Genomic DNA, 20,748 nt, shown 5'->3' on the forward strand with positions numbered 1-20,748 from the left:
TGCTGGGTGGGAGGTTGGCTGCAGGTAGCTGGGGGCAGCGCAGGCGTTGGCGCAGAGGAGCGCAGGTAGCCGGAGCTGCAGGGCCTCCCGCTGGGAAGCGGCCCTGCCGTGCGGGTCTGGCGTGGGGAAAGGTAGCGCCGCGAGTGCCTGCGTGAGCTCCCGTGTCCTGTGTGTGTCCCAGAGCTTGAACGGAGCCTTCGGAGCCGCTACCCGTGTTGGCACAACGGAGCGGGCACCCAGATTGCCCTGGTGTGATCGGCATCAGCGTCGCCCTGGGGCTGGGGTGTGGGTGGATGTGGGACGCGCGGCTTGCTGGGATCTTCAGAGCCGCAGCCATTACCGGGAGCCTTGGGAGAGCAATCCGGGGGGCAGAACTGGGCGCTTGGATCTCCTGGGCCCTTCGTGCTTGTCCTCAAAGCAGGGCCAAGCTTGGCACCGTGTCCAGGACGGCCTCGCAGCCGCGTGGGGCCGGGGGTGGCGGCGGCTCCCAGGCTCCCTTTCTAGGAAAGCTCCTGGGAAAACCGGCTCCTGTCCCGTTGCCTGGGGGCTGCGGGCAAAGCTTGGAGGCCGGAATGCGCAGCGTGAAGGAGGCTTGCGGACAGGGAGCAAAGTTTGAGAGTCGGGCTTGCTGCTGGAATGAGTGTCTTGGTGCAGCTCAGCAGCTCTTGAACTGCGAAAACAAGGATGCTTTTTAATTTATTTGTATTTTTTATTCCGGAGCTGTTCACGGAGGTGACTAAAGCTGGACCCGGGGGGAGCAAGCAGGAGGCTGAGGTGCTTCCCCCAAGGCCGCGGGCGCTGCCCCCCATCCGTCCCCCGGGCCGCCCAAACACGGCGTTTCTTGGCTTTCCCGCCGCCCTCGCGAGGCAGCGGGACAAGGGGGCCCTTCCCCGTCCCGGGTCGGGGCCGGGGCTCCCCGCGTGGACAAACGCGTTCCGCTCCCACGCCGCTGCCCCTCTCAAAGATGGCGCCCGCCGCCCCCTTCCCCGCGCGGCGGCAGCGCCGGCCCCGCCCTGGTCAAAGATGGCCCCGGCGCGGCCCCTCCCCCGCCCCCCCCCCCCCCCGCGCTCCACGTGGGCGCGCGCGGCTCCCGGCAGGACGCGCGCGGCGATGGTCGCGCGGGGGCTGCGCGCGCTGCGCGGGGCGCTGCGGGCGCGGGGCGGCAGCCGCTGCGGCGCCCCCGCCGCCGACTACCAGGTGCGGGAGCGCGCGGGGGACGCGGCGCTGCGTGGGGCGGGGGGCGCTGTAGGGACAGGGCTGTGCAACGGGAACCGGGACGTTGCGTGGGGCAGGGCTGTGCAACGGGGCCAGGGACATTGCGTGGGGCAAGGCTGTGCAATGGGGATGGGGCGTTCCGTGCGGCAGGGCTGTGCTATAGGGCATCGGGGCACTGCATGGAGCACAGCGGTGCAGTGGGGCAGGGCTGTGCAATGGGGACAGGGACATTGCATGGGGCAAGGCTGTGCAATGGGGCAGGGCCATGCAATGGGGCAGAGCTGTGCTAAAGCGCACAGGAGCATTGCATGGGTCACAGTAGGGCATGGGGACATTGCATAGGGCAGGGATGTGCAGTAGGGACAGGGCTGTGCACTGGGGGCATAGGAGCATTGTGTGGGGCAGGGCTGTGCAATGGGGACGGGGCATTGCGTTGGGCAGGGCTGTGCTAAAGTGCACAGGAGCATTGCATGGGGCAGGGCTGTGCTGTAAGGCACGGGGATGGGGCAGGCACGTGCAGTGGGGACAGGGACATTGCATGGGGCAGGGCTGTGCTGTAAGGCACGGGGATGGGGCAGGCACGTGCAGTGGGGACAGGGACATTGCATGGGGCAGGGCCATGCAATGAATGGGGACAGGGACATTGCATGGGGCAGGGCCATGCAATGGGACAGGGCTGTGCTATAGTGCACAGGGGCATTGCATGGGTCACAGTAGGGCATGGGGACATTGCGTGGGGCAGGACTGTGCAATGGGGACAGGGGCATTGCAAGGGCAGGCCCACCCTGCAGGCCCACCCTGCAGGCCAACACAGTGCCCAGAGCTCTCAGGCCCTCGCAGGGGGCTGCTGCTGTTGGAAGGGGTGGCCCGGCTTCACCCGCCGCCCCCCGAGCCGCAGAGCCATCCCTGCCCTGCGCTGCTGCAGGCGCCCGTAGCCCCGCACCCCTCAGAAAGACCCCAGCGATACCAGTACGGGGGGGACCCCCAAACTGGAGGCCCTCGAGCAGCTGATGGTTGGGGGGGGGGCGATGCTGTGGGAGGACGGGCTGGGGACCAGCGGGTGGCTGCGGTGGCAGCTGCGCACGCAGCGTGTGTCCCTGCACGCAGCCGTGGCTGCTGCCCCTGCGTGGGGCCTCCGGGGATGCTCGGGTGCCAGCGCTGCCGGTGCCAGCGCCGCGGCGGGCGTTCGGCGCCTTTCATGTTGCACTTGTTTCCGCTGGGAGAGCCGGTGCTTGGCTCAGCCCTGAACCGCTGTAGCTCGCGGGGAGCCTCGTGGTGACTCAGGCCCGGCTGCGTGGGGCGGCTCGTGCTTGCAGATGGCTGATAGCGGCCAGGGCTCGCGCAGGGGCACGGCGCTGCGCCAGCCTCCACGTTGCCTGCGGGGCATCCCGCTGAGCCCTTGCTGCGGGACTCGTGGGCTGAGCGCGTGCGGCGCTCGGCCGCGGGGATGGGGTTTTGGCTGCAAGGTGCTGCCGGCGGGCGCATCCATCCCGTGGCAGGAGCGGGGCTGGCGCTGGGCACCGCGGCTGGGCCTGGCAGCAGGATGGGGCGGCCGGTGGCGGCGGTGCCTGCCCCTTGCCCCCGTGTCCGGAGGAGGGGCGAGCGCTGCCCGCCGAGCCCTCGGCCATAAGTAGCCCGGCCCGAAGCGCCGCTGAGCGGGGCCATGGCCGGGGCGCTGGGCTCGGGCGCCGGGGCTGCGCCGCGCAGGGCGGCCGCGGCGCCGTGGCCCACGCGCAGCCGCCCGCCGTCGTTCCAGGATGCCGTGCGCACGCTCAACACGCTGCAGACCAACGCCAGCTACCTGGAGCAGGTGAAGCGGGAGCGCGGAGACCCCCGGGCCCAGCTGGAGGCCATGAAGGGCTTCCTGGCGCGCAGCGGGCTGCAGGTGAGAGCGGCCCCATCCCCATTCCCATCCCACGGCGTTCCGGTGGGTCCTGGCCCCCGGCTGCAAAGTGGGGGCTCATGAGTTTGTTGACCTCGCGCAGGTCGAAGACCTGGATCGACTGAACATCATCCACGTCACAGGGACGAAGGGCAAGGTGAGGCCGGCGGGCGCTCGGGATGCTCCGGGGCCCCGCGGCGGCTGCGGCACCCACCGGCGCCGGGAAGGACTCACGCTGCCGCCTCCCGCAGGGCTCGGCCTGCGCCTTCACGGAGCGCATCCTCCGCGGCTACGGGCTCAAGACGGGCTTCTACAGGTGGGCAGCAGGGCTGGGCGGCACGAGGGGACGCCTGGGGACAAACCTGACCCTGTCCGTGCTCTCCCCAGCTCCCCCCACCTGGTGCAAGTGCGTGAGAGGATCCGCATCAACGGGCAGCCCATCAGCAAGGAGCAATTCAGCAAGTACTTCTGGCTCGTCTACAACCGCCTGGAGGAGACCAAGGTGGGGACGTCGTTCTGGGCCAAACGGCGTCGTTCTGGGCTGCTTCATGTCGCCCAGTCCCAGGGGAGCATCCCAGTGTTGTTTGCTCCCTGTGTTGTCTATGGCCAAGTTCCTGCCTCAGTTTCTCCCTGTGGAGTGGGGGAATCCCTGGCGTAGGGGTTATCCCTGGCTCCGCACAGCCGTGTTTGGGAGTGGAGCTGTCCCCACACGTCCCTCCTTCACACGCCGTTGTCCTGCAGGACCCGGTGCGTGCCAGCATGCCAGCCTATTTCCGCTTCCTCACTGTCATGGCCTTCCACGTGTTCCTGCAGGAGAAGGTAGGTGGTGGCGGCCACGTCACAGCGTGGACCCCGCCCTGGCCATGCGCGGCCGTGGCTTGGGGCAGAACTGGTTTGAGAGGGGAGTTGCCACAGCTGAACCCAGCTGAGATCTCACTGCTCCGGGACCTCGATGTCCCCGTCACTGCTCCCGTGTCCGTCCATCCCCAGGTGGACCTGGCCGTGGTGGAGGTCGGCATCGGCGGTGCCTACGATTGCACCAATATCATCAGGTAGGAGCGGTGCAGGGGGCAGCCGAGCGTCCCCGCGGCCGCCCCCACCAGGCCGGAGCGGCGCCGGCGCCTCACGCGCTGCCTGTCCCCAGGAAGCCGGTGGTGTGCGGGGTCTCCTCGCTGGGCATCGACCACACCAGCATCCTGGGGGACACCCTGGAGAAGATCGCCTGGCAGAAAGGGGGCATCTTCAAGGTAATGTCACCCGCCACCCTCCCGCTGCGGGCTTCGCCCCCGCTTCCCCGCCCGTGCTCACGTGCGTGTCCTTGGCAGCCCGGCGTGCCGGCGTTCACGGTGGCGCAGCCCGAGCGGCCGCTGGAGGTGCTGCGGGAGCGGGCCCGCGAGCGCGCGGTGAGTGTGCCGGGCGCGCCGGGGACGGCCCCGCGCGGCGCCGCGCGGCCGCGCTCACCCTCCGCTCCCGCAGTGCCCGCTCTACCTGTGCCCCGAGCTGGACGCCTTTGAGGAGGGCGGCCGAGCGCTGGCGCTGGGGCTGGCGGGCGAGCACCAGCGCTCCAACGCCGCGCTCGCCCTGCAGCTCTCCCGCGCCTGGCTGCAGCGCCGCGGCTGCCGCGGTGAGATGTCACCCCCTGTCCCAAAGCTGCCGGCGGGGAGCGTGGGGGCCACATCTCACCAAGATGCCCTTCTCCAGCAGGCAGCGGGGACCTGATGGATTTGCCACCGAGTGTCGAGGCCGGACAGACGGTGCCCCTGGCGCCCGCATTTCGCCCCAGCGTCGCCATGGTCCAAGGTAGGGTGCGGGTCCTGGGGGGCCGTGCGCGGCCCCTGGCACCGTTTTGCACAGACTGAGATACGGGGCTGGGGGTGGCACCGTGGGTGCCCAGCGCTGCTCCTCCGTCCCCAGGGCTGCGGGAGGCCGAGTGGCTGGGCCGCACGCAGGTGCTGCCCCACGGCCCCGTCACCTGGTACCTGGACGGCGCCCACACCACGAGCAGCGTCCAGGCCTGTGTCCGCTGGTTCCGCCAGGCCGCCCTCAACGAGGACAAGCCCCAGGAGTAAGGAGGCGGCGGGGCCGGGAGAAAGGCGAGCGGGGCACCGGGCTCCCCGCGGCACCTTTGGGGGCTGGCGGGACCCCGGGGGAGGCCAGCCCTGAGCACAGCGTCCTCCTCCGCAGCGGCTCCGAGGTGCGGGTGCTGCTCTTCAACGCCACGGGGGATCGGGACACGGCGGCGCTGCTGAAGCTGCTGCTGGTGAGTTTGGGGCTGCGATGGGGGCCCCGTGGCGACTGCGGCACCCAGCCAGGGGAGCACCCAGAGAAGCACTTGGCCCCGGGTGCTGTCGGGACCCGCTTTCCTCCCGCTGGGTGCCACAAGGTGGAGCTGGTGCCCTGCGCTGTCTGTCCAGCTCCCTGTCCCACTGTCCCCTGCCGTGCTTGGCACTGCCCTTGTGTCCTCTGCGCTTCCTTGGGTGCCCTGGGCCTGGGTGCAGTGGGAGACCGTGGCTCCACATCTGGCAGCCCAGGGGCTTGCAGATGGGCTGGTCCCCACCACACTTGGAAAACCCTGGTGTCCTGGCTGCCCACCGTGGGCTAAACTTCCCAAGAGACCCCGCTGGGCTTGGATTGCTCCCGGCACCCATCTCCACGGGTGGCGCTGGGAACATGAGCCGAGCACCCCACTCCAGTGCAGCTCCGTGCCCGGGCACTCGGCTGGGCGAGCTCTGCTGACCTGCCCTTCTCCCACCCCAGCCCTGCCAGTTTGACTACGCCGTCTTCTGCCCCAACTTCGCAGAGGTGTCGGTGGTGGGCAATGCAGGTGAGTGTCCGGCTCCGCAGGATGCCGTGCTTGGAGCCAGCCGGTGCGGAGGAGGCTGGTGCTGGGGCACGTTGTGTGGGCAAAGCCAGGACCCTTGGCCATTGCTGGAGCCCCCTTGTGGCTTCGTTGCTTTGACGAGGAGACCCTGACCTTCTCCATCTCCTGCAGACCAGCAGAACTTCAACGTCACGCTGGAGAACGCCCTGACCCGCTGCCTGGAGAACCAGAAGACGTGGACCCAGCTCCTGGAGGAGAAGGTGGGCCAGGAGCTCTGGCTGGCGTCACCGCTCGAGGTGGGCAGCGTGCTGAAGCCGGAGCCTGTGCGCGGAGCCCTGCTCCTCGTGCCCTCTGCCGAGCGGCCGCTCAACTCCAACTCGCTCGTCTTCCCCTGCATCTCGCACGCGCTGCAGTGGATCGCGCAGGGCCGGGACCCCTGCGTGCCAGCACCCGCCACCAAGGGTGCCCACCCGCACCCTGTGGCCAGCAGCGGGGCCGTGCTGCTGCGCGAGGCCGCTGTCATCCGCGTCCTGGTCACGGGCAGCCTGCACCTTGTCGGCGGCGTCCTCAAGCTGCTCGACCCGGCGCTCTCCCAGTAGCTGCAGTTTGGGGGGTTCCGTTTTTTGCTCCTCCTTTTACTTGAATAGCTGCCTTGTCCCTGCACGAAGCGTGGAGGTGGCGCCGGAGGAGACACTCTGGGGAAGGGACCCTGTGGCAGCGCCACCGCGGCTGCGCTCAGCTGCTTCCCTGCGCCCTCCTTCCATGTTCTCCTGCCCTTATCCTGCCTCTGCCCGCCATGGGGCCGGGAGCCACTGTTGCTGCACGGAAGGGAGGGAGAAACCCCTTCCCCGGGTGCCTGCCCGCACCCCATGGAGCGGCTCCCTGCACCCCGTTTCACCCAGTGCCTTTCGCCGTCGGTGCCCCACACCGGCTTTGATGGGGCCGCTCTCCGGATGGGTTTGGGGGCTCAGAGGGGCCGACCCTGCACGGGGGTGTCGAGCGATGGGGGGCTCTGCCTCCCCCCTGCTCCTTGCCGACATCCCGGAGGTTTTGGAGGACGGAGGCCTGGGTCCGGCGGGAGGCCGCCCGCAGCGGTAGGAGTGAATTGCTGACAATGCTTTGAGGTTTAAACCTTTATGGAGTTGTGACTAATTTAACATAGAGTAGATTTTATTATTGTTAAGAGTTTGCAACTGACCAGAAGATAAGTTGGGTGGAAGCCCGTTTTTTTGTTTTATTTTGTTTTTTTAATATATATTTTTTATTTTCTACAAATCACCTAGTTTGGAGAGGGGCGGTGAGGCGCCACGTGACGCCTGCTCCATTGCGGTCCGAACCCAATAAACCTCGTGCTGCTCCGAGCCCAGGGCTGCTACCTTCGTTGGGGGGGTGGATGCGTCTCACGCCGTCACCGGAGCTTGGAAAACCCCAGGTTGGAGCCAAGGACAACCCTGGGGGGCTCCTTTTCCCCTGTCCTCCTTCTCCGCCTCCGCGTGCGGGTGCTTCAGCGGGATGGGGGCCGCCGGCGCCCGCCGCCCTGGCAGAGCCAAACCATTCACTGAATGAATAAGGGCGGCGGCGGGACCCCCGCTCCGGGCTCGACCGGAGCAAGGCGACCCCCTGAGTTTTGGGGGAGAAAAAAGCCTCAACGGGACCAGAGGGCCCCGGGCAGCCCCTGAGTGCCGTGGCCGGGGTGTCTTCCCGGCGGCGGGGGCTCCGCGGGGCGCTCAGCCGTCGGCGGCGGGGAGGCGGGCGAGGGGCAGCCCGGCGGGCGTCAGGCCATGCTGCTGGTGGAGCAGGGGGTGCTCTGGGTGCTGCCGATGCTGTGGTTGGTGCTGCTGCTCTCCGAGGCCGGCGCCGTGGTGGAGACCGGCTGCATTTTGGAGATGGGACCTGGATTATGTCACAAGTCGGAGCGGGGGCGGGGAAGGGGAGAAGAAACCATGAAGGGAAAAAAAAAACAAAAATAGAAAAACAACGAAAAGAACCGTGGCGGCAGGCGGCCGGGCTGCGGCGGCTCATCCTGGACGTGACCTTTGCAGCCCAGATAAGAGCCCCCGTCCCTGTGTTTTCCCTGGCACGGGGCTATCGCTCCGCGTCCCAAGCGGAGCTGCTCCAGCCTCGCGCCCTGCCAGCCCCCGGATGAGGTGCCGGCGGCCGTGGGTTTGTTGGCGTGGGACTGCCGGTCCCGGTGTGGGATGGAGATAAGCGGCCGGAGGCCAGGAAAGGCCCGCGGCGCCTCGGGATGCGCCGGGCGCGGGGGAGAGGAAGGTGGTGGTGGGGTCCAGCACCGAGCCGGGCTCGGGGGACGCACCGAGCGGCCCCGTTCTCATGCGGCGCCTCCGCCAGGAGGACAATGCGCACGATAAGGACGTGACAGCCCGGCCGCCTTTGCCGGACGCGGGGGTGTGTTGGAGCTGAGGAGGAAGGATTTGCTTCCCCATGGGGAAAACACACCCGGGCCCCCGTTCTCCCTCACAGCCACGCTGCCGGCGCGGGGGGTACTCACGGGTGTGCGAGTAGATGTACCAGAGCACGGCGGTGAGGAGCGCCCCGATGAGGAAGGCCCCAAAGGTGATGCCCAGCACGGCCGCCAGCCCCAGGCCTCGGTCTGCGGGGAAGACGGGCGCCGTCAGGACCCTGCTCTGCCAGCCAGGGACTTGGCTACGGTTTGGGGTCCGCCTCATCCCACTCCAAACTCACTGTTCTGCGGCCGCCAGACGTCCTTCACCGTCACCTCCAAGACCTTCTCGAAGATGGTGTTGTTCTAGGGTGGAGGGGCACCATGAGAGCCAAGCTCCCCGTGGCCGGCCGTGTCCCCAAGCCTTGGGATGACGCCAAGGGCAAACGCGGTGGCCAGGGAACCCGGGGTGGTGCCAGCACCGGCTAAAGGGACTGAGGGGGCGGCCGGGGCCGGGTGGCGGCACTGACCTGCAGGCCGGCCTTGCAGGTGAGGCTGGCGGAGAAGGGCACGCGGGCTCCCTCGGGCACAGCGTAGGTGAAGCGCAGGCGCCAGACCTTGCGCACGCGGCTGCTGGGCGGGCCCTCGAGGACGGCCACGCCGGCGCCCTGCGCCTTGTTGGCCACGACGAGCAGCAGCGGCTCGGCGCCCGGCGCCGCCAGCCAGCACTCCTTGAGCTCCAGGTCGGCCGGGTAGTCCTCCCAGCGCATGGAGGCCTGCGCGTGGGGCGACACTGTCAGCGCGGGCGGCCCTGGCGCCGCCGCCAGCCGCGCGGCCCCGCACGTACCTGCAGATAGGCCTCCTTGTTGACCTCCAGCTCCGTCTGTGGCGCCTCGAAGGCGGCCGTGGGGAAGAGGCGCAGGAAGAGCTCCCGAGGGATCTCGCACTTGAAGGGAACCTGCGGGGAGACACGAGCTGAGCCCTGGCCGTGTGCGTCCCCCCTTGCCCTGGTTCGGCTCCACGCTTACCGCCACACTCCGCAGGCACGAGCCCGTGGACAGGCTGAGGATGAGCTGCAAGGGAAGCGAGCAAGGCGTCAAGGGCTGCCCGGCACCGCGTGGGGCTGGCGCCGCGGGGCGGCCGGGCTGCGCTCACCTCGTTCTGCGCGTGGCCCTTGCTCTCCAGCGAGGTGCCGCAGCGGCTGAGCGGCGTGCGCAGCATGAAGTGCGTGGCGTTCCGCTCCGCCCGGCAGCTCAGGTCCCGCAGGGTGATGTTCACCACGTCCTTGATGGGCTGAGGGCAAAGCACCAGCTCCAGTGCCGCGCCGGGCGCCCGCAGCTTCCCAGCACCTCAGGGTGCCCTCATGGCTGGCGCCTTCCACGTGTTTCCCCCATGCCCGATGCCTTCAAAGCAACCGTGGCCTCGGGTGACATGCGCAGGACACCTTTTCCCCCTCACCTCCAGGTGGGAGCGGGCGATGATGATCTCCATGGTGTCGTCCGTGCACTTCCAGGGCTGCAGCGTGAGCAGCAGCATGTGGGACAGCATGTCGGAGCTCGGCACCGTGGGGGCGGGCGTCGTGGGGGGCTCCTCGGCTGCCTCTGCGGGAAGGGGAGGGCTGAGCCCGAGGCGGCCGCGGCAGCGGGGCTGCCCGCGTCCCGTCCGTGCGCTCACCGTGCTCCTGGATCTCCATGGTCACGCGGCTGCTGAGCGGGATGGCCGAGTAGGAGGCGATGACGCGGTAGTTCTTCTCGAAGGCCTTGGCGATGAGGCCCTGCTCCGTGTCCGGCAGCACCTGCCCCTGCAGCAGCTCCGTGGACATGTCCAGGATCCTGTAGGTGCCTGATGCCTGCAGGGGACAGGGTGGCAGGGGGTCAAGAGGGACAGGGACCAGGCTGAAGTCACATTGGGCCGGAGGTCGCTGTCATGGCTAGAGCAGGATCACGTTGGGCCTCGTGTTTGGTTCTTCCCCACTGCGAGGCAGAAATCGCTGCCTGGGCAGGGGCCGATGCGGTGCGTGGAGGGCTTGGGGAGGGAGAAGGTGAAGGCCGGGATGGAGGAGGAAACAAACCAGAGCCCCCGGCTAGGGTACCCGCACGGTGGGGCTCTGGGGCAGCAGTGGGTGTCACCGAGTCGGTGCTGGGTCCACGTGTGCGTGCGGCACAGCCACCCGCAGCCCTGCACCCTCCCAGGGAGCCCCTCTCAGAGCCAGGCTGCCCCCGGGGCACTGCCACCTCCCTGCGCCCCAAGGGAGCTGCCACGTCCCCCTGCCCCACGGCTGCTGCCGGCATCTCCGGGCCGTCCTGCACAGGGAAGCGGGAGGCAGCGGGGGCTGGAGCGGCGCGCGCAGCCCGGCCCTACCAGGATCTGGATGTGGCAGTTGTTCACGGAGAGGGACCAGGTGAGGTTGACGCGGCTCTGCAGGATGAGGATCTGGTTGTCCCCGGCCACCTTGGCGCAGTTCAGCGACAGGTTCACCTCCGTGATGGCCGAGCTGCGGAATCAGGAGCGCCCCCGTGCCAGGGTGAGCGTGGCCACCGGGACAGAGTGACCTCGGCAGGGTGAGTGGCGGTACCGCCCGTACCTGTGCTCGGGCTGCAGGTGCACGATGTGGGCAGCCCTGGTGCCCTCGGCGGGGCCGCTCGAGCAGCCCTTCACGCCACGGAAGAAGACCTCGGCCTCGAGGTGCGGCGCGGCGGCGAAGCGCTCCCGGGGGACGCACTCCTCGGGGCCGCCGCCGTCTGTGGGGAGAGCAGCGGGGCTGGCAGCGCCGCAGCGGGACGCTCCGGCCAGCCCCGGAGGCGGATGCTGCACCCGGCCGATGGCCACGGCAGCTCCCTGACCGCCCGCCCCGTCCCGCCGCGGTGCCCCGCGCACCTTCGCCCAGGTGCAGGAGCACCCAGCGCGGGTCGTGCAGCTCGCTGTAGGACGTGATGCCCCCGTAGACACCCTGGGCCCAGCGCAGCAGCTCCTGCTCGCCGGCATCCTCGGGGAGCTCCAGTGAGGACACGTTGGTGCCCGGGCTCAGGCTGGCGTTCTGCAAAGCGAGTGGTGACATGAGCTGGGGACATTGGGCCCACCCCGCAACCGCGTGCAAACGCCCCATGCTATTTTTCCCCGTGCATCCGGATGCTGTTTGGAAGTTGAAGCAACCAGCCGTCTCTGCAGCCAAAGGCAGGTGCCAGGGTCCCCTTTGGACAAGCAGGGATTTGGGGTGGTCCTGGGCCTGGCACAACGTGGGAGGCCAGCGGCATGCGGGGAGCTTGGCCCCTCTTTATTATTAGCCGCAAACAAAGCGGGAGGTTTATTTTGCTAACAAAGCTGCCGGCTCCGCTCACCGGAGCCAAAGCCCATGGCTGACCTTCCTCCCGGCAGCCGGAGGAAACGGGAGCTTTTTCAAGTGCCGTGCGTCACTGGGCGCCCGGCCTGCCCCGCGCTCAGATCCGCGGCCAGCAGGATCTCTCCACAGCCCCTGCCGTGGGGAGAGGACATGGGGCACTGGGGGGTGGCGAGGTGGCTGCAAAAGGGGATGGCAGGTGCCCCCGGGCACTGGGAAAGCAGCATCTTTGCAGGGAGCATCCCCTGAACCCAGCGCTGGCGGCTGTCCCTGCATTTTATGGGAGCGTCTCTGGGGATGCCACTTGCTTCAGCGCCGCGCTGCACATGCAGCCTCGTGTCACCAGGAAAGCACCCACAGGCTGGAGCGTTTGCAGCACCCTGGCCCCCTCGTAGCCTCACCCAAGGGTGCCCTGCAGCGAGCCGGCCCCGCGGCGCTGCACTCACCGTGCGGACGAGCAGGCTGGGGCACGCCGAGGTGACGGTGACGGAGCAGCGCGCGCAGTGAAGGACGAGCACCGCCTGCCGCGTGCAGCCGCCGGCTCGCCGCGCCGCCGACACGCTGAGAGCGAACGCCGAGCCCTGGCGGGGAGCACGAGGAGAGCGTCAGCGCGGTGGCGGGGAGAGAAGCACAGCCCTCCCCTGCCCCACGGCCTCCAGCACAGCAGGAAGCAGGGCAGGAGCCCTGTCCCACTGGCTGGGTCCCGAAACGAGCCGCAGGGGAGGCAATTGTGGCCAGGTTTAGCCTTGGCTGCTGGAGGGGGTCTGGGAACACTATAGCTGCGCCAGAGCGGGGCAAACACCCACAGCTGCACCCAAAGCATCCCCGTCTTGGGCTCAGGGGTGTCCCGACACCAGGGACAGAGCATCCTCCTGGGGACAGGACTGTCCCTGCATGGTGGGGCTGCAGCATCCCCCTCCCAGGGACCAGAGCATCCCCCTGGGGCCTGGAGCATCCCAGCATCAGCGAGAGTGCCCTCCCCTTGCAGGTGTTCACGGTGCCTCCGCCATCCCACAGCTGCTCCCGGGATCCCCGCAGGGCCCGGGGCCGCCCTTGCCGGAGGCCGCATGGAGCAGCTCAGCAGGGCCGCGGCTGCCCGGCCGCCCGGAGCCGGAAATCCGGGCTGGGAGCCGCAGCGCCAGGCGCTAAGTTTGGAAACAGCCGCCTGAATCACCCCGTGCAAAGTGCTGAGCAAGGCGGCAGCCGTGGAAAACTACCCGGGCCGGACAATGAGCCGGGCAGCGCGCGCCGCCCTCCCGCGGGGCCGCCCGGCTCCGCTGCGCCCGCGCGGCCGCGCGACGGGGCCGGCAGCCGCATCGGCCCGGCCACGCTCGGCGTCACCGCGTGGGTGGCCGGGGACCCCGGGTGGCCCCAGCAAGGAGGAGCCGGCGGCTATTTTTACCGCTGCGTGTTTTGCGGCCCCATTGTTCGGAGGCCGCCGAGCGCAGGGAGGTTTGCGTCTAGCCCTGCGTGGCCTTTATAAAATTATTTTGCCTTTATTTATTTATTTATTTTTTTCACTTCGCGGTGATCTGCTTATAGAAACCGGCTTCCAGTAATTCTTCTATAAGCGGAGCCGGGCCGTGCGCGGCGGGGCTCGGTGCCGGCTGTCTGAATGCCACAGCCCTGACATCAGGCCTTGTCCCCCGCTGCCCACGGGACCCTGGCCCTGACGTTTGTTTACCAATTTCAAGGTTTTGCCCTCGGCGGTGGCCTCTGGGCAGGACCTTGTCCTTGCGGGTGCAGATGGGAGGAAAAGGGTAAAAATGCTGCGAGGGGCCACATTGCACGGCCAAGGTTGTCCCAGAGCAACATGAAGATGGCCCTGGGCACAGGGGAGGCCAAGTGGAGACGGGGGTAAAAAATGGGCTAAGGGAAAAGGAAGAGGCTGGTTCCCTTTGAGCACATGGAGAGGCTCGGGGTGCTGCATGGCACCAGGACAGGGCGACTTGGGAAGCCCCTGAGGAGGCTGGGCTGGTGCCAAAGCCACATGCGGCCCCTGGGCAGCAGCCCTGGCCAGCGGGCAGCGACCTCTCGTTCCCCCGTCCCCAAAAGCGGAACCGGGAGCTGCCGGCGCCGGGCGGCCTCGGGGCTGGGCCAAAGACGTCACGGTGTGAGAAACCGCAGCGCTCCTGACGCTAGAAAAGGGGAGGCCCTGTGACACCCAGGGCAGGGGACAGTCCCTGCAGAGTAGCCTTGAAGAAGTCTAATTCGCTGCTTCAGTGACAACCCCCACCCCGTCCCCAGCTTCAGCTGGAGGGGGAAGTGCAGCAAGGCAAGGGGGACGCAGCAAGAAAAAGGCCAGGCTGTTTTCCCCGCTGCTCCTCGCGCAGAGGAAGCGCCTGCAGGTTCGACAGCCCGGTCGTGTCGTGCCGTGTCCGGGCACACAGCGCTGCCTGGCTCTGCCCCGCACCGGGCACGGGTGCCCGGTGCTCCCCGGCTCCATGATGCACCGTGTGCGGGTTCCCGGTGCTCCCTGTCTTGGGATGGCACCGTGCCTGGGTGCTCAGTACTGCCTGGCTTGGGATGACGCCCTGTCTGGGTACCTGGTGGTCCCTAGCCTGGGATGGCACCGTGTCTGGGTGCCCGGTGCTCCCCCGCTCAGTGTGGCACTGTGTGCGGGTGCCTGGTGCTCCCCGGCTCCACGATGCACCATATCTGGGTGCTCGGTGCTCCCTGACTTGGAATGGCACTGTGTGAGTGCCCAGCACTCCCTAGCTTGGGATAACACTGTGTCCAGGTGCCCGGTGCTCCCTGGCTTGGGATGGCACCATATCCAGGTGCCTGGTGCTCCCGGCCTCGCACAGCACCGGGACTCGGTGTCACAGCCCCAGCAAGGAGGGCTGCAAAGACCCCGCCGCGGCCGCGCTCACCTGGGCCGCGCTCACGCGGAGCACATGCACCTCCTGCGCCGTCCGCAGCGAGCTGCTGCTCACGCAGCCGCGGGGCACCGTGCCCGGCGTGTAGGACAGTGTGACGAGCGGCGCCGCCGGCACTGGCTGCAGGGCGCAGCCCGCGGCGCTCCCGGGCTCTGCGGGAAAACAAGCGACCGTCACTCTCTGGATTCAGCGGGATCGGAGCCCCCTCCTGCCCTAACTCCCCCCGTCTGGAGCGTGGCAGCCGCCTCAGGATGAGCTGGCGCTGATTTGCTTGAGGAATTTTCTCCCGCTTCCGCAGAGGTGTCGGGAGGCCAAATCCCCCCCCGCCAACCCCGGCAGGACGGCGCTGATGAACCTCAGATCCGGTTTGGAAAAAAATAAACAGGCTCCGTGTCCTGGCTCGGCACCACCTCGTGCCAGACCTCGCGCCCGGCCCCGTGCTGGAAGGAAGCGGCAGGGATGGGGGCCGCAGCCCCTCGGTGCATCCCCTGCGCCGGCGCGCGAGCAAGGCCGGAGCTGCTGCTGCCAAGGGAAATCCTGGACGCACGGAGCTGTTTGAAGCTCTTGCAGAGCCTCCATCGCCTCATCCGCCCCCCCCCCACTGCGGATCCTGCGCCGGGGCCTCTGGCTGCGCCCACGGGTGGCCCCATAGAGGGGGCAGATGCCACCATCGAGTGCCCCCTTGCAGCCCAGTGCCACCTCCATGTCACCCCCCCTGCCTCGGGATGCCCTGGGGGCAGTGGAGGCGCCCGGCGGCTCTGTCTCCACGCACCACGTTTGCTTTGGAGGTGACGCGCCATGGAGCCCCGTCCCTTCCTGCCCCATCCCTTTCCCGGAGGCTCCCGCGGGAGCCGCGGGCCGCGTGCCAGCGCCAGGGCACCCAGCTGCCGCCAGCGCCGCCGCACAGGGCGCCAGGATGGGGGGACGCCGAAACGGGCGCTCTTGTCCCCTCCCGGGTGCCCCTAGTGCCAAGTGGAGCTGCGGATGCCTCCGCACAGCCCCGAGGGGCAGCCCAGCAGCGCCGGGACGGGCTGCAGGCTGCAGCCACGGGGAATTCCCCGCCGCGGTGGCATCGCCGGTGTCGCGGCCCCGCGGCCGGGTCAGGGCGCAGGCCTCGGCGCTGCCTCTGCCTCTCGCCCACCTATTGTCCGGCGCTTCCTCCCGCTCCGCCGAGAGCGGCCGCGTGGCCGGCGGCATCAGGAGGAAGATAAACAGCGGCTTATCTGGGCGCCACAGGCAGCGGCCTCTTCCCCCGTGCCGCGGCCCCCGCAGGGACACCCCAACACGGATGCTCCTTGCCGCACTTGGGCACCCCATTGCCATCCCCTTGGCATGTGACGAGGGCCAGCGTGGGCTGAGACACTGCAACTCATCACACCTGCACGCAGCAGGGTCCAGGCTACCCCATGGGGCAGAGGTGCTGCCAGGGGGCCCTGAGGCCAGGCCCGGTGCCCGTCCGCAGCATTAGGTAACCATCAGATAAGGGCGCTTGCTGGGCCCAGCCTGCGCCAGGGGCCATCAGATAAGGGCGGGTTTATTTTTGTACTCGGGAGAGCAAAAAAAAATAAATAAAAAATAAAATAAAGAAAGGAAAAGAAAAAAAGAAAATGCGCATTATTATTTCCAGTCTCCTTCCCTCCCTCGTCGCTGCCCAGACAAAAATAGGGAGCCGGGAAGGTCCGGCCGCGTCTCCCCGGCGCGTGGATGTGGGGCTGGCGAGACGGGGACCCGGCGCGGGGGGTGGCTGGGGGGGGGAATTCCTGTTTTTTTGCACCAGATCAAAGGGCCCCCGAGCAAACAAAGCGGCGGGAGAACAATGTCCGTGGGGCGGCTGCGCGGCCGGGGTGGCTCCGTCGGGACCGGGCTCCGGCCCCAGCCGCCTCCCTGTTGCGCCACACTCGTCACACGAGCTGGCCGGGCTCGGCCTGCAGCCCCCGGTGGGTTTGGCACCTCTGGCGGACGTGCGGCCAGCGGCACGCGCCCCGCCGGCACCGGCGCTTCCGGCAGAGCCGGCGCGGCCGCCGGCATCCCTGACCCTACCTGCCCCCGGGGGGACTCGGGCGCGTGGCGCCGCGCGGGGGACGCAGCGCCCGGGCCGTCCCGCGGAGCCCTTGGCCGGGCTTCCCGCCGCGGGGCTGCGGTGGCCCCGTCCCCTCCACGCTTTGGCTCCGGAGGGACGCAGCAGGAGCGCGATGCCGTGGGGTACCCCAGCTGCGCCCGCTGGCTGCCCCAGCCGAACCAGCCCTGACGGCCCCCCAAGCCCTGAGTCAGCTGGGGACAGGGTGGCTGCAGGCACCGTCCCCATTGCTGGGGCAAGACAAGGTCCTCAAGGGAACACTGTTCCGTGACAGTCCCCCTAGCCCTGGCCCAGATAAAGGGGACAAACCCTCCCTTGACCCGTTAGTAGCTTTTCTATCCCTCTGTAAATCAGCAGGAGCCTCCCCTCTGCTCGGGCATCCTGCCCCCGGGATGCCAAGGGGACGGCAGAGGTGGCCGCGCCGTAATCCTTGTGTCCCCACACTTGCCATGGTGCCCTGGGTCTCAGCTCAGCGGCTTCCTAGTGGGAGAAGATGGGGACAGGAGCCAGGCCGGATATGGCCCATAGGGCACAGCTGGGTAGGACGCACACTCTATGGCACAGGCCCATAAACGGGCACTCTGTGGCACGACTACGTCGCACGGGGCCATAGGGCACAGTATAGGACGAGGATGGCATGGCATGGCTACCTGTGACATGGCCCGTATTGCCCGTATGCAGGACAGAGCCTGGGTGGCTCTGTTACATAGCGCAGGGGCCTGCATGCCACAGCTACAGGGGACAGGGACTGCGTGGTGCAGCAATACAGGACAAGACAGCCGCATGGGAGAGGGACTGTGTGGCACTGCGAGAACGGACAGGGACAGTACAGCAGAGCTACATAGGCCGGGGACCATATAGCCCTGCTACATGGGACAGGGATCCCGTGTAGGACAGGACTGTACAGCCCAGCTAGGTAGGACAGGGACCTCACGGCACAGCTACGTGGGACAGGGACCATGTGGCTCCAGTACAGGCCAACCCACAGCTGTTCCCGGGGCTTGCAGGGACCGTGTGCCGGCCCCAGGAACAGGGATGTCCTGGCCAGCCCTGACCCAGCGCCCAGGCCCTGCGAGGGGGATCCCTGAACCGGGGGCTCTGCTCCCCTGGCCTGGGTGCTGCCCCCCTTCATGGCACCCATGGTGTCCCTGCAGCTCCTGGTATCATGCGACCCGTGGGGGCTTTGGCTCTCCCGCAGCCCAAAGCCCCCGACTGCAGGGCTGGATGCAACCACGCGGCTCCCGGACGTCTCTCATTCCTGGTCTCCAGGATTCAACACCCCTGCACTGCCTCCGAGTAGCGGGTGCCAACACCAGGCCCCAGGCGGCCCCGCTCGAGACGCTGCCTCCCCGCTGGCGGCCCCGTCCCGGGCTCCCCAGCAGCAGGGCCCTTGCGCAACCGGAGCAGGGGTTATTTCTTTCCCGAGCGTGAGGAAATGCAGCTGGGACGCGGCCCAAACAGCGCGTTCCCCCCCGCGCCTTGTCCAGCGCTGCGTCCTGCCCGCCCGGACTCGCGGCCCCGCACCGAGTTTCCATCCCCCTTTCCATTCCCCAGCGCTGCCGGGGCCCTTCGTGGCGCCGGGTGGGGACGCCGGGGCCGGGGTGCCGCGCTCGGAGCGCTGCCTCCCTCCCTGCTCTTCCCGGCATTGCACAATGCGGCTTCCGCTGTGCCGCGCCGGCCCTCGGTGGCCCAGCCCTGAGGCGCAGATTTACGGATGCCTCCTAAAATGGGGTTTTGGCCCCCCAGATGCCAGGACCTCACAGAGGCCCTGCTTGCCTGTGGCCTCCCTCCTGGGGGCCTCGGCCTCCCAGGAGCCGCTCTGTATCCACCCCTTCCCATCCAGCCCTGTCCCAGAGAGCCCTCCTGCGGTGCCACCGGCAGCTGGGAGACCCCCAGGACACGGGCACAGTGGGGAGCACCCAGTGCCGTCAAGAAAAAGAAATGCAAAGAGAGGAGAGGGGCTGGGGACAGAACACCCCCCACACCGTGTGCCGGGGCCCCCGTCCCCCCCGCGCGCGGCAGGACTCACCGGCGCGGCCGGGCGCGCGGCACAGCAGCACCGGCAGCAGCAGCAGCGGCAGCGCCGGGGGGACGTGGCACCTCGGGGCGCCCATGCTGCCTGCGAGGGGGCTCCGCTGCCCTTAGCCCGGATCCAAGAGCGAGGGCTGGGCCGCGGCGGGTACCGGCAGGAGCCCGAGGACGCGGAGGCGGCGGCAGGGGACGCTTCCCCGCTCCAGCCTTGGCAGCGCCCGGTGGGGGCTCAGCGGCGGTGGCAGCGGTGGCAGCGGCGGCAGCGGTGGCGGCAGCGGTGGCAGTGGCAGCGGCAGCAGCGGTGGCAGCGGCAGCGCCCGAGTGTGCGAGCCCGGCGCTGTGCTGGGGCTGATGACCTGCGGCGGCAGGAAATCAACTCCCTTTTAGAGGAGGGTCCGCGGAGCCGCGCGGCTGCCAAGAGCGGGGAGGAAATGCCGCTTCGCGGAGGCCTGGAGCCGCGCCGGGAGGTCGGGGAGGGCCGGCCCGCGGGGAGCCGCGCACAGGGCTGGCCCCCAGCGCTGGGCTTGGGGACGTGTTGCTGGATGGGACCCCCACCACCACCACCACCACCTCCACAGCTGGGTGACTTGGCACGAGCAGCGTGTCCCAGCTTCCCCGCACCTCCTGGGATGGAGGGGTGTGAGCACTGCGGTCCCCACGTGCCTGGTGGCAGCAGGATGGACGTGACCGGGCTTGGGTCCATCCGGAGCTGCAAGGACAGTCTTGTCCCGGGAGCCAGGCGGGGATGGGGCATCCAGAGGGAGGTTGGAGCTGGACGGAGGCTGGAGCGGGGTCGCGGGGAGCCCAGGTAGCAAGAGAGGCAGAGAGCAAGATGGCCAGGCCTGTCCCGGCCAGCCCCGGCATCCCCTGGGACACATCCCGGCCGCAGGCAGCAGCTGGTGTCTCCCATGACGGAGCACTGCCATCTCCTGGGGATGGCCGGCATGGGTGCTCGGGGATGGGATGGTGACAGCGTCCCCTTGCCCTCCTGCACTGTCTGCTCCCGGCTGTGGCGCGGGGACGAGTGGAGGCTCCCAGTGACCTGCCAACGGGTGGCTGGTGCCTTCCTCCTGCTGCCGCGCATGGCACCATCCGCCATGGAAACGGGATGGGAGCACCAGGGACAGGGCACGGCTTATGGACCCCCCCCCCCCCGCCAACACACACACACAGTTCCCCAAGCCCATGGTGCCCCACTTGCCCCATGCCCAGGGTGGCCCCGTGGCCATCCCTATCTGCAGACAGGCTCCTTCCCCTCGGCATCCAGCAGCATTAGTGTTTTCTTTGGGATTCTTCCCCCTCCTCCAGGCATTTCCTTCCTTGACACCGTCTCAGCGGCTTCCAAGCAGCCGCCTCTGTCCTGGCCTTTGCTTTACTCCTCGCCTGATTTACGGTGACCCCAAAGCCAGCGGTGCTGGGGCAGGTCGCGGTCACGGCTCTGCCCCGCCTGCCCTCGCCACAACCTGGCAGGCAGCGGCCCCGCAGCCGGGAATAGCGCCCGCCCGGAGCGCATCCGGGCAACCCCCCCGTGGCAGCCGGCGTTTCCCCCTCGGCTGCAACCCAAATGTCCCCATGTCCCACGTTGACACCCCTACCTCTCCCTGGGGTTGGTGGCTCCAGGCTGCTCCTGCTGTGAGAGCCAAGGGAGCAAACGGGGGTGGAAAAGTCATAGGAATTCCCCATCCTGGGATAATGGGTGGCAGGAGGGGGGGGCACACGAGAATTCCCAGCCACAGCCAACGGCATCGGCCTGAAGCCTCTTGGCCTCAGTACGGGGGGAGCCAGGGCTGCCAGCTGACGGGATCCGCCTGAGGATTGTGGGGTGGGATTTGGGCTGCCGGGATGGGGGATTCAGCTGCGAGGAGGTGGCCGTGGGCCCCCCACAGCCCCAGGGCTCAGCTGAGGCGGCCGGGATGCTCCCTCCCTTCCTCCAAGCGCAGCATCCCGCTCCCCCCGGCTGCGATGCCACCGGGCGGGATAAACAGCCCGTTTCCTGCCCGTAATCAGCTGCAGAAAGGGGTGTGCGGAGGGAAGGTGGGGGGGATTGAAAAATTTCTGGAAAGAAAAACTCATTTCCTGCGGCAGAAGAAAAAAAAGATAAAGCC

General features: G+C 68.5%; 2 protein-coding genes across 2 annotated transcripts; one reads left to right on the forward strand and one right to left on the reverse strand.

The window, feature by feature from the left end:
* The first annotated feature begins 1,110 nt into the window (after window positions 1-1,110).
* FPGS (folylpolyglutamate synthase) lies at window positions 1,111-6,681 on the forward strand. The gene is made up of 15 exons (XM_088527952.1): window positions 1,111-1,197; window positions 2,972-3,100; window positions 3,201-3,254; window positions 3,349-3,413; window positions 3,485-3,599; window positions 3,839-3,916; window positions 4,088-4,149; window positions 4,242-4,344; window positions 4,423-4,500; window positions 4,574-4,718; window positions 4,799-4,897; window positions 5,012-5,162; window positions 5,282-5,357; window positions 5,855-5,921; window positions 6,090-6,681. Exons 1-15 carry the CDS (start codon window positions 1,111-1,113, stop codon window positions 6,515-6,517), a joined length of 1,737 nt encoding a protein of 578 aa, XP_088384078.1. The 3' UTR covers window positions 6,518-6,681.
* A 921-nt stretch (window positions 6,682-7,602) lies between these two features.
* ENG (endoglin) lies at window positions 7,603-16,563 on the reverse strand. Its single transcript, XM_088528002.1, has 15 exons — window positions 16,497-16,563; window positions 14,530-14,687; window positions 12,103-12,237; window positions 11,197-11,356; window positions 10,904-11,060; window positions 10,681-10,813; window positions 9,994-10,168; window positions 9,778-9,920; window positions 9,475-9,612; window positions 9,348-9,392; window positions 9,167-9,277; window positions 8,850-9,095; window positions 8,622-8,685; window positions 8,428-8,529; window positions 7,603-7,811 (listed from the first exon to the last, which is right to left on the reverse strand). Exons 1-15 carry the CDS (start codon window positions 16,561-16,563, stop codon window positions 7,693-7,695), a joined length of 1,953 nt encoding a protein of 650 aa, XP_088384128.1. The 3' UTR covers window positions 7,603-7,692.
* Window positions 16,564-20,748: the final 4,185 nt, after the last annotated feature.

The sequence above is a fragment of the Tinamus guttatus genome, unplaced genomic scaffold, assembly GCF_059628265.1.
Source record: "Tinamus guttatus ecotype Peru unplaced genomic scaffold, ASM5962826v1 Tinamus_guttatus_pri_ptg000297l, whole genome shotgun sequence".
NCBI lineage: Eukaryota > Metazoa > Chordata > Aves > Tinamiformes > Tinamidae > Tinamus > Tinamus guttatus.